The 17,208-nt window shown below is 39.0% G+C and overlaps 3 protein-coding genes across 5 annotated transcripts in view; 1 reads left to right on the forward strand and 2 right to left on the reverse strand.

Moving 5' to 3' along the window:
• Positions 1 to 11,911, reverse strand: wnt10b (wingless-type MMTV integration site family, member 10b). 2 transcript variants are annotated; one of them, XM_079849638.1, is made up of 4 exons: positions 11,781 to 11,911; positions 4,153 to 4,415; positions 2,665 to 3,116; positions 1 to 1,871 (listed from the first exon to the last, which is right to left on the reverse strand). In XM_079849638.1, exons 2-4 carry the CDS (start codon positions 4,313 to 4,315, stop codon positions 1,380 to 1,382), a joined length of 1,107 nt encoding a protein of 368 aa, XP_079705764.1. In that variant the 5' UTR covers positions 4,316 to 4,415; positions 11,781 to 11,911; the 3' UTR covers positions 1 to 1,379. The 2 variants fall into 2 exon arrangements, with proteins under 2 accessions (XP_079705764.1, XP_079705765.1); XM_079849639.1 differs by lacking the exon at positions 11,781 to 11,911 and adding an exon at positions 5,759 to 5,891.
• On the forward strand, positions 6,842 to 13,233 carry wnt1 (wingless-type MMTV integration site family, member 1; the record flags this gene model as incomplete). The annotated part of the gene is made up of 5 exons (XM_079849637.1): positions 6,842 to 10,061; positions 10,665 to 10,770; positions 11,810 to 12,063; positions 12,212 to 12,477; positions 12,742 to 13,233. Exons 1-5 carry the CDS (start codon positions 10,052 to 10,054, stop codon positions 13,231 to 13,233), a joined length of 1,128 nt encoding a protein of 375 aa, XP_079705763.1. The 5' UTR covers positions 6,842 to 10,051.
• ikzf4 (IKAROS family zinc finger 4) overlaps positions 13,161 to 17,208 on the reverse strand; it is a 21,945-nt gene continuing 17,897 nt past the window's right edge. For both annotated transcript variants that reach the window (XR_013819030.1, XR_013819031.1), the window contains exons 10-12: positions 16,335 to 16,465; positions 15,271 to 15,395; positions 13,161 to 13,227 (exon numbers count right to left, since the gene is read on the reverse strand). The gene's annotated coding sequence lies outside the window, so the exon portion shown is untranslated. The remainder of the gene's footprint in view (positions 13,228 to 15,270; positions 15,396 to 16,334; positions 16,466 to 17,208) is intronic.

Genomic DNA, 17,208 nt, shown 5'->3' on the forward strand with positions numbered 1-17,208 from the left:
TAAGACAGGTTCATGCCTTAATCTGCTTATAGAACTCTTATGAAAGCCTATCCCTGTTGTCCATTATGAGAGGTCAGATTCAGTTAAAAAAAAAAAAATCTCCAGAAGAGAAGAATTATATCTAAAACGGCGATCTATGACCCCTCTTTTGTTCTAGAGGGTCTTTTATGGTTCTAAAACCAGTGTGATTATACACACAATAAACCAAGAAAGGTTTCTTAACATTAAAATTGAGGCTTTCTTAACATATTACAACAATAAATTCTCAACACTCTCCTTGAAAATGCAAAAGGCGGCAATATATGAAAGTTAATTTATCCATATAATTCATTTGATTTCTTAAGCATTGCTTAATCAAAATGAAAGTTTTAAGACTGTATACATCAATTTCACTGTAATAAGATTGTAATGGCAACTGTTTAAATACAGCTTAACACAGGACTTTAGAGTATGAATGTCTTCCATTCTTGCATCGAAGGCATCTGGCATCCAGTATTGTTCAGCAGTATGAGATGAGATGTGACTGTTTTTAATCAGCTGCAAAAAATCCACGGGAGGCACAAGTGTTCTCCAGTCGTTCCTTCACTCTATCCATCTCCGTTTTCTGATTGGTCTGTCTCTATAAAGGTTAGGATGGGGTTACACAGCATATCAACTTCACAATTGTCCTGGTTTTCATAAAAACCAACCAAACTCAGACCCCTACGCAAGGCACATTCTCTGTCGATGGCCAAGATTTGCTCCAGACTTGGGAAAGTTTCTCTATAACATCTTATGAAATGGCACTGAAATGTTCCATTCAATTATCAGAGCCACTGATTCTTCACGATCAACGTGGGCAAAGATCATAACGCTGCAAGATACGGTGTTTTGAAACCTCAACCCAACTCAGATGGTTTTTCACCATCGTAAATGATTACAACATAAACTTCTCAAACATTTTGCCAAAGTAAGGAATATACATTAAGTGCACTTTTGAAAAAGTAAAAAAAAAAAAAAAAAAAAAGGTTGACCGTAGCAGTGCCTATATTTTGCAGGAATAATTTGTTCCTGCTGTTGTGCCTTGTTATTTGGAGGAGTGCAGATGGCGTTTGGGCCTTTTGCATGCTGGAGGCTGAAGATTCCAAGTGAGGAAAAAAAGACAAATGACATGAGTCACCTCCTCCTCAATCTCTGACTTGGCATTTTGAGAATAACAACAGCAACACAACGCAAATGGATCCCAGATGATGGAGGTTAAAAGAAGGAGAGAAATGGATAAACAGACACACCGTGGGAGAGCCAAACACACAGGCAGTCACATTCGGTATGGCAGGCTGCAGGTTGTTGCCTCCCGGTCCAAAAACAAGGAAATGGAGATTTGGACCAAGCTGGGTCATTCACTTGCACACATTAACCCACTCCGAAACTCTGCACTCCTCACAGAGCACGTAGCAGCACCAGTGGAAGCGGCAGTGACACCGTTCGCTGCGTGCCTGTTTGAGGATGTTGTGTCCGCGGCCGCAGCACAGCGACCCGCAGCCGTCCATGCTGGGGCTGCTCTTGTTGCAGATGCGACCCTGCGTGCCCAGCGAGTCCACCTCGGGCTCGTGGTCGCAGAAGTCCGGGGACTTCTCGAAGAACACTAATTCGCGCGAGATGCTGCGTCGCCGGCCTCTGAGCTGATCTGAGCCGGCGCTCACACCAGTTCGAGAGTTGAATACCCCGTTGTTCTTGTTCTGAGAGTTTATGAAGATGGCAGTCATAAATTTCTCGCGTAGCAGTGACCCCACCAGCCGGAATTCAGGAGAAACATACCAGCAGGTCTTGAACTGGCAGCTGCCTGATGTGCCATGGCACTTGCACTTTCTTCTCATGTTGTCAGTAACTACCTGTTAAGGTCAAAAACATAATAAAAATAATATAGTATATGTGTATTTTAAAGTTAGCAATCAAATGCTTAACACCGTGTCCTAACCAGGAATGAGTGATCCAACAAGCAATTTGACAAGCACTAGTGATAGTGTCTACAATAAGAAAAAAAAGTTTGAGACAGTAGTTATCTATCTATCTATCTATCTATCTATCTATCTATCTATCTATCTATCTATCTAGTGGAGTGTCTAGTGTCTATCTACCTATCTATCTTTCTATCTATAAATCTGGTGACACATGCACAAGTTCTTAAAAATGTACCCACATTGGTTTTTATATTTTTATTGAAAAATGTAATTACTCTAAGAGTCTAGTGCAACCATAAAAATATTTTTTTCTTACATCTTGAATACATCTTGAAACATGTGTACACAGTTTAATCATTATTTTCAAAAATGTTTTAAATATATATTTTTTGAATGTAATTTTTTTTTTTTTTTTTTTTTTTACAAATATTATTAAATTATTAATTTATAAATATAATTATGTTTTTGGGGAACATCCAAAAAAGTTTCATTTAAATTCAGAAATTAAAAACATTTGGATGTATAAATTGCATTTGCATGTGTTTTTGGATAAATTAATAGATTAAAAAAACAGTGTCATTGACCCACAATCCCAACCCAAAACTCCAATATACATTTATTATTTCACACCCGTTTAGGACACAGTTGTCATTGTTTGAAAGACCATATAATGCAATACAGATTATTAGAAATGATTATTAGATTTGAACATATAAAACCACACCTGTCTGCCCACTCTATTATTGTGAATCCGCATACGAGCGTGTATATCACGAGGAGATCCTCTGGAATCCAGCCAATCCCTAGAGAACCGTACGCCAACACGAACATCGTGACTACAGCCTCCCCACTCCCAGCTGTCCTGTAACGTCGTGACCTCATCTGGTAAGGGTTTGAGGAGACTGATGGGGTGGGACGAGCGCAGATTGGCCGGCAGACCGCCCTGGAGTGAACTGATCTCAGGTGTGTTCTCTCCTGCACCTGCTATGGACACTCCACTCCTCTGAAAAGTCTGAAGTTGGAGCTGGGTTAACTTGAGACGGATTTTGTCATCGTCCAGGTGACGTTTAGCCTCGCAACCACACCCGCGCAACTTACCGAGGCTGCAGGCCGAAGCCACCGAGTGCATGACACCTGCAGCCAGCAGCGACAGCGAGAAGGCGCTCTCTCGGAAACCTGGGATGAAAGAGAGCACTTTTAAGGGCCGTTCACACCAAGGACACACCAATGATAAGACAACGATATTTGTCAACGACAGTTGTGACAATTACGTGATCTAGGACCTGTACACTGTGTGTGCCACTGTAAAGACTGAGGCTGCATCCGAAATCGCATACTTCCCTACTATATAGTAGCCGAAAAACAGTATGTGATAAAAGAAGTATGTCTGAATTTACGGTACTCATAAAAGAGGAGGCAAAAAGTACCCGGATGATTCTGAAGCGAGCATTCGATGGACACTTTACTCTCCCATGAGGCCACGGGAGAGGATTTATGAATGGCAGTGAAGTGACGTACAGTAACTGACGCTGGTAGGTCACATGATAATGACAGCATGGTTAATGTAGCATGTGCAGATTACATTCATACTACACACACTTATACTACATAGAACATACTTTTTTAGCAGCCGTGAAGTAATTACTTATTCAAAATAAGTACCTACTCAACAGAGTATACGATTTCGGACGCAGCCAATGTCTATACCTCACAGCCTCATTTTCATCCTCATTAAACTCAATATGGCGTCTAACCTGACTAAGCTGTGCTGCAGTTTTGTCATCTGACTCTTTAAATGTTTAAGAATTTTAAAGGTGGATGGATTCTGATTGGCTGTTTGTTATAGTTGTGACGTTATAGTTGTGGTGTGCCCACTATTAAATTTAGAACGATTTTTAAAACTATCTTTATAGTTATGGTCCTTAGTGTGAATGGGCCTTAACATAGCAAATAAAACTGCCAAGAGAGTAAACAGAGCCTTCAGAAAGTGAAGTGCGCACGAGCCAGCTGGTGATATAATTATCTATAATGATCTTTATCTAAAATCTCATAAAATATGTTTTCCATGGCACAAATGCGTTAAACAATGACTCAACGCTGATATTTGCCTCTCTGGCATTTGTAGCATTTCAATGCCCGGATTATGACTGTATTGGCTCTCTCTACAACTTCAACTTCAGCACTTCCCATGCCCCTTTTGCCATCCACTCACCCCTGTTGAGAATGGCACTCTGATGGGGCAACTTGCCATGGTTCTCCAAGGAGGAGCAGTTCCAGCGCTGGTCTCTGAGCTGGTGTTGGCATTCGTGAATAGCAACCTGAATGCCCTGCAGAGCAGAGGCTGTGACATCAGGGCTGCGCACACACAGACGCATCTGTTTTTTGGTCAGGCCAGCCAGTCGTAAACACACTGCGTTGGGGGTAAGCACTGGCTCTCCTGCCACCTTCAGGCCAAGGATGTCATTGCCCAGCACCCTGAGAAAGGAGAAAATTAATTTTATAGCAGTGATATCATTATGAAGTAACACCGCATGCAGTAAATATTGCAGAAGGCTGGTGTTACTTAGCATCACATGTGGTCTTTTTTAAATGACTCACATATGTGAAGAAATTATGACAATGAATTCAGTCATTAGCGAGACGCAGGAAAGATTGTAAAAGGAATGGATGTTTTTATGGTGCCATATTCATTTCAAATAATATGATCAATACATGCTTACTGGAACATTTTAAATATGGCAAAGAAAAAAGTGACAAATTCTAGAGATTCAGCAGTTGGAAACACTTGTGTGCTCAAGTGCACTGCAACTCAAACAAGGCTGCGACCTTGCAAGAGGCATACATAAAACATCTATGAATATTCAAACGCCCTGGTTTCTATCAGTGTCTTGGCATGCCTGAGGATAATCTGATGAGAAAATGACTATATGGAAAAGATTTGTGGGAAGTATTAGATCCAAATCATAACACACTGATGTTAATAAATACTTTATGCCCACTGACAGTTTTGAGAAAAGTGAGAGAGCTTACATAAGTTTCACAGTTACAGTAAAATTAAAACTCTTTCTGGTAACAATTACCAGAATTGTGTCTATTCTGTTAGTAGGAAAACCAAAATGAATTGTTACTATTAAAATGAGTGAAACAGGTACCAGCAACAGTTGGAATACAACTGAACAGTATCTGAACTACAGATTCCCATTTATTCAGTGCCAAGCAAGCATGTGTAATTTGTTACCAGTAACAATGGAGGAGTCACTTGTCTAGTAGCAAAGGAATAAGTACTATGTAAATAAATCAGTCTTTTATTGACTTGAAAATGATATACTTGGACAAAACAATGATTAAAAACAAATACTAGTAACATTAATATAGAAGTTACGGTTATACTTTATTTTAAAGTGTCCTTGTTACAGTGTAATAATACATTTAAGTACTAAGTAATATTAATTAACTACATGTACTTACTAGGGTTGGGATTAGTTGCATGTAATTATGCATAATTTATAATAATTACTACTTTAGAAACTACATGTAACCTGTAACACAAAGGACACTGTAAAACAAAGTGTTACCGAAGTTACATTAAAATAGATACTAGTTGGTTTTAGATATAAGTAGTTTACTAAGGAGGTTACTAGTTTTAGATAGCTACCACACGTTACCTGACATATTTTATTAAATAATAATAGCTAATAATCATGCAAATGACAATTTGAGGCTATTGTACATAATCATGTTTTTGAATCCCTGGCTTTCCAAAACAAACATGATTTACTCCAGCAGATCCCATGAAAGGGATCTACCTTTCTACTTACGTGAACGCAGGTGACAGAAGCGCAGCAGTCACAATCAGGACTCGTCCCAAACACTGTCTGTGAGGTAACTCCATTGCGCTGAAAGCTTTTCTCGACGGGACATTAAAACACCTGTGGGATCGCTTTATGGGCGAACTGGAAATGACTTTTGTGCGAGGAGCGGAGTTGAGCAAGCAGCATTTGATGAAGCTTGGGACTGGAGCGTGTATGTCACTGAGGAGGAGGGGGCGCCGTCGGGGTGGGCAAACATCGCCTGAGGCGCTTGTTTTTAAACACGATGAAAAAGTAGCGAGGCCTGTCAAATTCTCCATATTCCTGAAACTGCATGTGATGTGTTATCTCTACCAATATTATTCATGCTGAATGAGTATAAATCTGGCAATGAATAAATAAATTATTGGTTGTTTTCAGTAGCCTAGTCCAACACTGCCTCAACTAATGGAAGCAATATTGACAACATTGACTATATATAAATCTCGTTTGGTAGGCTATCAAGTGCATTGAACAAGTGACTGACAATAGACATGTTCTCAATGGTAATCTATTTTTACAATCCAATTTTTCCCCCCTAGGCTACCACAGCCTATTTTTAATTGGTTAAGTTTAATTGGTTGTATTTATTTCTACTTTTTACACAACAAAAACATTAAATAGATTATCATTTTGTTTAGCCTATTATAGGCTATTTGTGCCATTACATCTATAAACAGCGAATTTATTGTCATCTTTGTTTTGGGCAATAGGCTAACACGTTCCTTGTTGATCACTTGAAAATAAATGGCTGCTATGTAAATAGTAATTTATGCCAACCACATATAATATGCAATTTGCTTTACATGTGATTACTGTTGTTTCCTGTTAAAGTATCGTAATGGCATTCTCGGGTGCCGTTTTTGAAGAACCCCCAAATGATGCCATGTATCGGTATACCGATACCCGATTAAATAGAAAAGTATAATTCAGGTAAATAGCCTAAATAAATAAATAGTCAATTAACATTTTTTAAATAAGATTTTAATTGCAGCTTTAAATTTGAAGTAGGCTAGGCTAACATTCATTTGGTGCCCAATGACAATCTGCAATAAATTAATTTCCGTTTTTTTTTTTTTTTTGCACTTTGAATTGAATTAATAATGAACATTTAAGTTGAAACTATGCAAACTCATTAAATCGAGTAAATTTACATTAATTGATGGTGTACACTGCCTCTAGTGTGTAACTTGATGCATCGCTTTTACACTTCTAGAACTTGTCCGTTGTCAAGTGCTACCATTTGCAGGCTGTTCGTTTTTATATTGTCCGCTGTCTATTTCTGTTTTTTTGTTTTGTTTTTGTTTTTTACAGTGTAGGCCTATTATCTGACCTGCAATACTGCAGAACTTGTGAAAAGACATTTTGCTACCCCGTAAACATGTATGTCAACTATAAGCTAAACTAAACTAAGAGTCATTCATATAGGCTACAATGAGCAGGGCAGCAGCAGGCAGGCGTGCGACTCTTCTCGAACAATGCGAGGTGCGTGTGCGCGTTCATGTGTCCGCCCATCCTCCCACTCCGAATCAGTTCAACAGTTCACCGTGCAGCCCTAGTGACGTTTCACTTTAATTAGACCCACATTCATCATTTTCCCCGACACTCTTAATGAGAAGGCTTTGCTGACTGTTGCTGCCGGAGATAGCCTAGAGCACTACTGGAAAATAGACTTATTTCGTTTGTTTGTCTACACGTCTGAGTTTGTGCGTATAATTAGTCCCATAACTGACCATGATGGAGAGGTTTTTGTCAAGACTCATTGAAAGGGATGCGCAATTACATAGTGGGCCAACAAATTATGCATAATGCACATAATAAGTTTGTTCAATATACAAGCTGTCAGTGTTTTTATTTTTTTTTTCTAGTTGAGACGTGATATGATACAAGAAGACTTGAACACTGAATGTATGAATAAACCAGAATTTTTAAGGCATTAGCAGTTTACAAGATTAAGGGATTATCGTGTTGGTGGTCAGCTATGCACTATGCGCAGCAGGTGAAAAAAAAAACTCTTTAACTGACCCTATAGGAGCATCTTGCGTCTTATCTTTATTAATATTACTATTAACAGTAGTAGAATTGGGATTAATGTCATGAAATTGAGTTAAATCCACCCTTAACCATACTTAACACAGAATCCTGACAACAGTTCTTGGTTTTGGGCTAATCACCTCCTATTCTGGAAGATCAATTCTTGTATTGGAGCTAATCACCTCTATTCCTCTTCTTAAGCTCTGGCAATGAAAAGTGCATTAGCATTTTGCCATGGCGTGTATATCTAAGTGGCTTAAAAAGTGATTTGAAGTTGATTTGTATATAAAAGGCGTCCCTTTAACCGGATTGCCGCTAATCTGCGCCGCATCGCATGAGTGTTTCAGGAAAACCTGTTTAAGATCCTTCAAGAGTATAAGAGCAGGCTAAGCCCAGAAAAGCAGCCCTCATTAAATACCACTAACAAAAGCGCACTTCCTTCAGTTAGCCATTTACTTCAATCCCTCCGAGAAAAAAGTGCGCTCTCTTTCTCTTTCATGGCGACATCAAACACCTTATATGCTTAAAACACGTTGATTTAATATTTGCCACTTGATCATATTTCTTTGTGCAGACGATAGCATACCACAAATGTATGGAGTCAAAACTGACAGCAAGATACTATTTTATTCGTGCCTTTAGTGACCATATGCGATCAAGTGAGGTCTGCAGTCCAGATGGTGAACAGTTTTATCATGACTATTTCTCCTGTGGTGTCACATTGTAAACTCAGATGTGTTGAGTTATTTATCTGTAACAATTTCTTATTTTATTCGTTGTCGCAAACGACGAAGAATGGCCTATTAGATGACCTGGAGTGTTGTAACACCATCAGTGTAACCAATACGAAATGAGCTATGGGGTCAAATTACTAGGCTATTAGAAGTTGTAAGACTCTGAAAACAATTCAAGATTTATAGAATTAATTTTGAGGTTAAAAGGTGTGTAACATCGTCTGTATGTTGTTACCTATAGCCTATAGGCTATTTTATAAAATGTTTGGCATTTATTTACCTTTGAATTAAATGATTAAAATGAAACGAGGATGGGGTGGTGATGGAATAATTATTTTGAACAAATACATTTGATAACCATAATAAATAAATGTGCACAATTTAAAATGTCCACGTTTTCTATTACTGTTACAATCAACGTATCGTTACAACCCAACATCCCTCATTGAAGTTGACATTAATTTGTTTAGTGATAAATTGTAGACATCTAACCCATTTAATTTGTAGCAAACAAATATAGCCTAGGCATATGCATAAATATATAAAAATTTGAGACACAACACAAAAAAGTAGTTGTTTGAAACAAAAGATTGTTACACTCTCCGGTCAATCCTCATTTAAAATGAGAAACTGAAGCAGCATTAGCACTGCCCCATGTCTTTAATATTCTCCTTTTCATTTAGCCCAGATTTTTTTTTACCATAATCATAGCATGAGGTTTCCACTTGATGTGCTTTATTCAGGCTAGTACAAACGGGTGAGTGCAGAGCGCAAGCATGGACATCTATAAAAACACTTTTTACGCGCAAAGAGGGAGGAGACGCAGTTAAGGGAGTAATGCATGCACTCCGGGTAAAAAAAAAGCCAGTTTAGATGTTTTATATTCCCTTCTTACAGTAACCGTGTCGAGACAGCATCCACGCAGAAGGAACTGCAGACACAAATGGCGCGCGCGCGCACACTCACTGCAATGAGAAGGAATAAATCTGCTCTGCGTATATTGAAGACGCCTGAAGGAACTGTATTTTATATGATTTCGCTTGAATGTATCTGAGGAATCTCTAGACGAGGATTACAAAATGATATGTAATTTAAAGCGCCTATAACGGATCTTTTCTTCATCTCCTCTCCTTTATGTCGGGTTTTGCCTCCTGTATTCATTGTGCCCAATGAGAAGAATTAAGCTATCCGTCCATTCAGTTCCACTCAAAAGGAGGGAGGAAAAAAAAAAACAGAGGGAGATGAGAGCAGCAAATCCCTTTTTTATTCATCTTGTAGCGTTCAATAAGTGAACAATGTGTCGCCTATCAGTCACCGAGGGGATCAGGTCTTCGGGACTGTCCCACGCGCTCAGTGCTGTGAGCAGAGCATCACTAACACACAGACTGTAAGAGCAGCAGCAGCAGTTGCACTGGCATCCCATCCAGGACCCTTTCTGTGACTTCTACACTGATTTTATGAATAAACATTGACCCGCGCTGTCAGTCGCACTGGAATGTGGAGTGGTAAGTGGATGCGTAATGCAACCAAATTGCTTGTTTATTTATTATTATTATTTCATTTTAGAATGTCAAAAATAAAGGTTGTTTATAGCACCAAAAATCATTTTGGACAGTATAGGGTTTCGTGTGTTGCTATGGTTCTTTGAAGACTAAAAAGTTCTTGATGTTGGGTTCTTTAGATGAGCATTAGTTCTTTAAAACATCATATGGTGTTCGAAAGAACTAAAGAAATTTATGGCATCTGGACTATATTGGCTCTAAACCTTTAAAGTTTTTTTTCTTTATAAGTGTAGACTATTTTTAGTTGAGCCACATACAGAATCCTGACATTAGTATTTTGATATTCGTGTAAAACTTCATAAACATATGTAAACAAAAGCGTATTTCTATAGGCTAATAAAATTCGCCATGCGCTAAAAGGCTCAAATAAAACATAAATCTCATAATTTCATTGCACTACACTAATTATTTTGCTATTTTTATTAATTTCATAATTGTTAAGATGCTAACCAGCTCATCTAATATAGAAAGACATAACATAGACTGACATCGTTTATTATTGCAGGAATGTCATTTGAGGTTAATTGGTTAACTTTGCCCTTTCAGATATCATGCGGGTCCTCGCGTTGCTTCTCGCAGTCAAAGCGGCATGTGTCCTCCTGGTCTCCTCTCTCACTGGCACAGGGGCGGTCAACAACAGCGGCCGGTGGTGGTAAGATACAACAGGCCTTTAATATATATAGCTACTATGACATTTAGTGTCAAGTATATAAGATATAGTTGTATAGCATGTACATCCTAGAATGTGAATAATTAGTGCTCTTTTTCTTTTGGCTGGTGCACAATGTATATGATACATATCTAAGTCCCTTAGATGCTTAGTGCATGATATTAGTAGGCCCGAATTAAACAATCAAAGATATTAGACAAGCTAAAGATTTATAATGTCATTCCGTTGTTTGAAGTGCAACACTGTGTTAGCATGCGAAGGGCATATGCGGAGCTTCATTGTTATTTTATTTCATATAGGCTATATAAAAAACATATTATTAATATTATAAGTATATTATATATTATTAATATATTATAAGTCAAACTAATTTCCCAAATAAATGAATGCATTCTCATCCTGTTTACTCAGAGCCACTGCTTGCGCGCGCGCTCTCTCTCTCTCCCTCACTCGGTTTCTCTCTGTCATTTTGACAGTGTGGCTTGAACACGGGACAAGATTTTTCAATCCAATGTGGGATAAATTAAATGCGGATTTATTTTATGGCTGGGAGCAGTTCCTTTCCAGGTCGTTTTCAGGGTCGAATTCGTGTAATGTGCTGAGCGTTCCGGAGTAGGTTAAAACTAGACACGACATATGAGCCAAAGCCTTAAAGCTGTACGTATATGGCATAATCGCGGTCAAAGAGGAATTAAAAATTAAAAATGATAAACGCTGATTGATACACTACAAAGGATGAAGTTCTTCTTTCTTCTTTTATCTATATAAATAAAAGTGTATATATTATAATCAATGATTATATATATATAATGATATAGCCTAAATATTTACATACGTATAGGCTATATATATTTATCTCACAAACCAAAAAGGAAAACATACAGAATAAATGAGAATCTTATAATAAAATGGTCTAAAGCCCCAAGACCTTAACTTACAAAGTTTTAGCATTTCAGTCCATTCAGATGAGAAATGGCCTTTTTCCAACTTACCAAAGTCAATTTTTCGTTTTCTCCACCAGGGGTATTGTGAATGTGGCATCCTCAGGCAATCTCCTCACCAACTCTAAGAATGTACAGTTGGTGCTGGACCCAAGCTTGGCGTTGTTAAGTCGTCGTCAGAGAAAACTGATCCGGCAAAACCCTGGCATCTTGCACGCCATTGCAGCAGGCCTGCATACAGCCATCAAGGAATGCAAATGGCAGTTTCGTAACCGGCGCTGGAACTGCCCGACCACCCACAGCCCCAACGTCTTTGGCAAAATTGTCAATCGAGGTGAGCATGGTTTCTCAGAGTGGCAGTATGAAAGCTTTAAACGATCTGCTGAACACTGTTCATATCTCATACCGTGAAATAAGAGAATAACACATTAATATTATCTGGATGGAGACGAGATTGTAAGTTGTGCTTATTGTTTTGTTAGGTTGCCGTGAGACTGCATTTGTGTTTGCCATCACAAGTGCTGGTGTTACTCACGCTGTGGCTCGGTCCTGCTCTGAGGGGGCCATTGAGTCCTGCACCTGCGACTACCGGCGCCGAGGTCCTGGAGGGCCAGACTGGCACTGGGGAGGCTGCAGCGACAATGTGGAATTTGGCAGGATGTTCGGGCGCGAGTTTGTGGATTCCAGTGAGAAGGGCAGAGATCTACGGTATTTGACCAACCTGCACAACAATGAAGCAGGAAGAATGGTAAGAGACCCCTTAAACACTCAACTCTCCGAGGCCATTTGTCTCATCAAATTACCAGTATGTCAGAAATGGATTTATCAATAAATGGATTTTCCCAAAGTACAGATGGAAAGCTACTAAAATAACAGTTTTATCAGTTCAAAATGTTCAGAATTTCAATATAAATGTCCAGAATTTCAATATAAATGTATAAATTATTACAGTATTTGCTGTTGTTGTTCTTGTATTCAACAGATTCATTCATTTTCTCTCCTCTCCCCACAGACAGTCGCATCAGAAATGCAACAAGAGTGCAAGTGCCATGGGATGTCCGGGTCCTGCACTGTGCGAACGTGCTGGATGAGACTGCCCAGCTTTCGCGTAGTGGGAGACTTTCTTAAGGACCGTTTCGATGGCGCATCCCGAGTCGTGTACGGCAACAAAGGCAGCAATCGTGCATCCCATCGAGCCGACCCCCGCCACCTGGAACCGGAGAATCCAGCACATAAGCTCCCTTCGGCTCGGGACCTGGTCTACTTTGAAAAGTCGCCCAACTTCTGTTCCTACAATGGCAAAACAGGCACGCATGGCACATCGGGACGTACCTGCAACAGTTCCTCGCCGGCGCTGGATGGGTGCGAGCTGCTGTGTTGTGGAAGGGGATACAAGACTCGAATGGAGCAGGTCACAGAAAGATGCCACTGTACTTTCCACTGGTGTTGTCACGTGAGCTGCCTCAACTGCACCAGTACACAGACTGTCCATCAGTGTCTATGATGAACAAACACAACAAACTGAGAAACTAGAGACAAAGGGTCCCAAGCTGGGTAAAATAAAGGGGCCATTGGGGTATCTGGAGGTTATAGAGGAATGAATAAACATGTTGAGTTTAAATACTGGAGAAAAGAGACAGGATGGCAAGGTTAAAAGGGACTAAACACATTCTGTTGGTTGAATAGGCAAGTATATTCAATGTATTAACTACTGAGAACAGTTCAAAAGTTCATGAGCAGAACTCTTAGCTGATGGTAGGTCTTGAAAAACAATATTTTGGTGATGTTACTACAGCATAGGGCTTCAAATCGTAAGTAATGGGTCGAGAACCACTACACACTGCGCAACTATGAGCAGGAAAAAGCGTTCATGTAGGCCCCGTTTAAAATTTAGGGTGCTGAACCACCAAGTCCTGAGGTTCTTGTCTTTTCCTCTCCTGATCTCCATCTCTGGTACTCTGGGGAACATAGAAGCAAGAAAGTAGTAACTGGACACAGTTTGACAGATGTTCCTGTGGTTAGCGAACCACAAGCATGCTCTCTCATAAACCAGTGCAAAATTCTAACAAGAGGGCGGTTCTTTAAAATATTTTAGCGTTTTGTTTTCTTTAGCTGCAGTCCTACTCGTCTCACATAAAACTGTGTGAAGTGCTTCTCAAGGGATGGGGCTTCCTTTTCCGATTACTATGTAGCGGAATCCCGAACTCGGCCCAACCTCTCGTGATTTCCCATTCGGACCTGCCATACTTCCCGTCATTGCTTTGAGTCTCCTGCCATTTTTTAATACCATTTATTATTATGTGGTATACCATGTTATTGTACTGATGGAAAAGTATTGGGAAGAGAAAAATTAAGATTGACCTGAGATTGACTCGTCGATTCAGCTTTGACAGAAGTATGTTTACTATTACAGAAGAAGACTTCTGTCAGAAGTTGTCAAAGACACTACATCGATTACGCACAAGTACATGCTAGTTTTAAAAAAGTGTGTAAAGATAATCCTGTAAATGCCCTACTACCTAGTTTACAGTGGACAAACAGTTCACATTTATGTTTTTGAAAGAGCCACAATTATGGAAACTGTATTTTGTATATCAGCTAACATGACCAAAATGTTGTAAATATTCTAAATAGATATGATCTATATATTTATGCTGCAACTTGCAATGTGAGAAAATGACTTAATCTGAAAGTGGGGTGAATACACTATTATTATTTACAATTTTATGAGTAATTCCATCCAGTTGTGTGCTAACTTATACAGATGATCACAAATGGATGATCAGAACGAGGCCACATACATCTCAGAGACATGATTACTTTGTCAAATGCCTGATTTGCTTGTCTCTCGACACTTGTGTTTTACATGCACTGAACACCATCTTTTAATATTGTGAATGAAAAGTATTTATTATTGTATGATGGCTTTTTTTGTTAGAAAAGGGTAAAAACGCTGATAAAATGAAATATTTTAGCTCAGTTTAGAAAAGTTGTTTTCATATAGAGTAATAGCACAATAAAGTTTATATTTTCATTATCTGTGTTTTCAGAGAACCCCTCATTTCCTAACACTGCTCACAGTTTGAGCAGAATAACAGGTTCGTCTTTCCAAATGTTCCTCAGAATATTCTCCTCAGCTTAGTTTATGATCTATCAATCATTTCTCAGAACCGCAACCTGGTATGACAGGGTATGTCTAAAGCACTTAACCTAAAATCAACAATGTGAGTGTGCAAAGTATATCCGTTCCTCTAAACATCATTCCCACCACCAAAAGCACAAGACCAGCCCTCTTCATCGAACAGTTAAGCACCCTAAATCCACAGTAACCGCTGAGGGAATTTGGGCAGTGGTGTAACACAGCGTTAAATCTGTATGTTTTCAAAACACTAGCGGTTTTGCTTCACTTACTTAATATCAGAAACAAAATAAAGAAATGGTATTAGAAATAATGACAGGTTGCGTTGTCCCCGCCCTGCTGCCGAGGCCAGCGCGACCACAAGAGTTTGGATGAAGGCAGACGATTCTTTCTCTCACCCACCGCAACACATCGCAGGGCCACTGAAGGTCAGCCAGACGGAGTGCAGCACCGCTGTAGTCGTCACATCCGCATCCCAGAACACACAGCGATGGGAGAGGATGAGAGGAGAAATAGGATCTGGAATGCTGACAGGATAAAAGAGAAAGCTCACAGATAACTGATAGAAAGAAAAGGGGGGAAAAAAACATAGATTAAACATTTTTATGATATAAAATACAAATTTTAAAATGTTTTTGAAAGTCTTTTATGATCACCAAGACTGCATTTATTTGATGAAAAATACAGTAAAAACAGTAATATTGTGAAATACTGTTACATTTTAAAATAACTGTTTTCTATTGTGATATATTTATTCCTGTGATGGCTAAGATGAATTTTCAGCATCATTACTCCAGTCTTCAGTGTCACATGATCCTTCAGAAATCATTCTAATATGCTGATTTGATGCTCAAGAAACATTCCTTCTTATTATAAATGTTGAAAACAGTCCTGCTGTGTAATATTTTAGTGGAAACCGTGATACACTACCACTCAAATGTTTGAGGTAAGACTTTTAAAATAATCATACTTTTATTCCAAAAGGATTGAATTGATCAAAAGTGACAAACACAGATTCCTGAAAAAATGCACCATGGTTTCCACAAAAATATTAAACAGCAAAAACTGTTTTCAACATGAATAATAAGAACCATCATTAACAATTGAGCAGCAATAATAATTGGTAAAATCTGAGCATTAAATCAGCATAATGATTTCTGAAGGATCAGCTTTACAATCACAGGAATAAAAAAATAAAAAAAAGTATATATATATATGAATATATATACAGTATATATATATATATATATATATATATATTCATTCATATAGAAAATGGATATTTAAAATTGCAGTAATATTTCACAATATTACTATTTTACTGTATTTTTTTAATCAAATAAACGGAGCCTTGGTGAGCATAAAAGACTTCTTGAAAAAATAAAAAATAAAAAATTCTGAATTATTCCGAACTTTTGACTGGTGGTGAAGTTATACGAGACAAAAACAATGCACATTATACATACTTTCTTTGAAAGCCGTAACCTTGTGGGCTGCACTTCTACATATTGCATAGTAGCGCCTCCGACGATCTGAGTTTGAATCTCAGCTCGATGTCCAATCATAGTCCTTTCACTTCCTGTCTCAATTCAACTGTCTTAATAAACCAAAACACGCCAAAAAATATATAACTAAAAAGCTTCCCTACTTGAATGGTAAATAATACTGAATAAAATAGAAATAACAAATGAAACTGATCTTTGACTTTACAGGAAGTTTCTGTATGCATGTGCATTATAAGGCAAAATAATGAAACAATACGAAGCATTAATAAAAATGGTAAAGATATAGTGAGAATAAGGGGAGAAGGATAAAAAAAAGGGGATAAAGAAGCAAAGTCAGGCTGCATTCCCAGGCACTGGTGGGATGAGGGAGGCAGAGGGTGGAGGGCTACTGTCATTGTGGGAGTGCTGAAGAGTCACTGATAATTAGCTCAATTAGTGACAAAGGCAGTGTAATAAATACCGACTTAGTGTCTGGGTCCCTGCTGTCCACTCTCTACACGGCCTGTGATGCAGCCAGGGACTGACGGACAATTCATTAAACCGACAAAATACCCCACCGTCCAGGCGTGACGCTGCGAGTTAGCCTCCTACAGGCCCGGCCCATTGTTCTAATTGTCTGGGTTGGAGTCGCTTTCTGGCCATCTCCTCCTCGCCCCCTCCTTCGTCCTCTTCTTTCAAAAAACCCAAGGAGTTAATGCCCCTACCTAACTCTGTAAGTAGGTGATCGGCAGGTTGGGGGAAAGAAAAAAATGGAAAGAGTTACTCGGGAGGGAGGGGTGCAGTGGGATTAGGGTCCGAGGGTTGCCCGGGAGTGTGAAGACCGGCCCCGATCGGA

This window comes from Squalius cephalus, assembly GCF_949319135.1.
Source record: "Squalius cephalus genome assembly, chromosome: 18".
In the NCBI taxonomy this organism is placed as follows: Eukaryota; Metazoa; Chordata; class Actinopteri; order Cypriniformes; family Leuciscidae; genus Squalius; species Squalius cephalus.

Bases quoted from the DNA above. Each gene is read 5' to 3' on its own strand.
- wnt10b (XM_079849639.1), bottom strand. From the start codon at position 5,832: ATGGAGTTACCTCACAGACAGTGTTTGGGACGAGTCCTGATTGTGACT. The intron at 3,117-4,152 runs GTGAGTGGATGG...CTTTCATCCCAG, and splicing joins GAGTGCCATTCTCAACAGGG to GTTTCCGAGAGAGCGCCTTC. The intron at 1,872-2,664 runs GTGTGGTTTTAT...TGACCTTAACAG, and splicing joins ATAATAGAGTGGGCAGACAG to GTAGTTACTGACAACATGAG.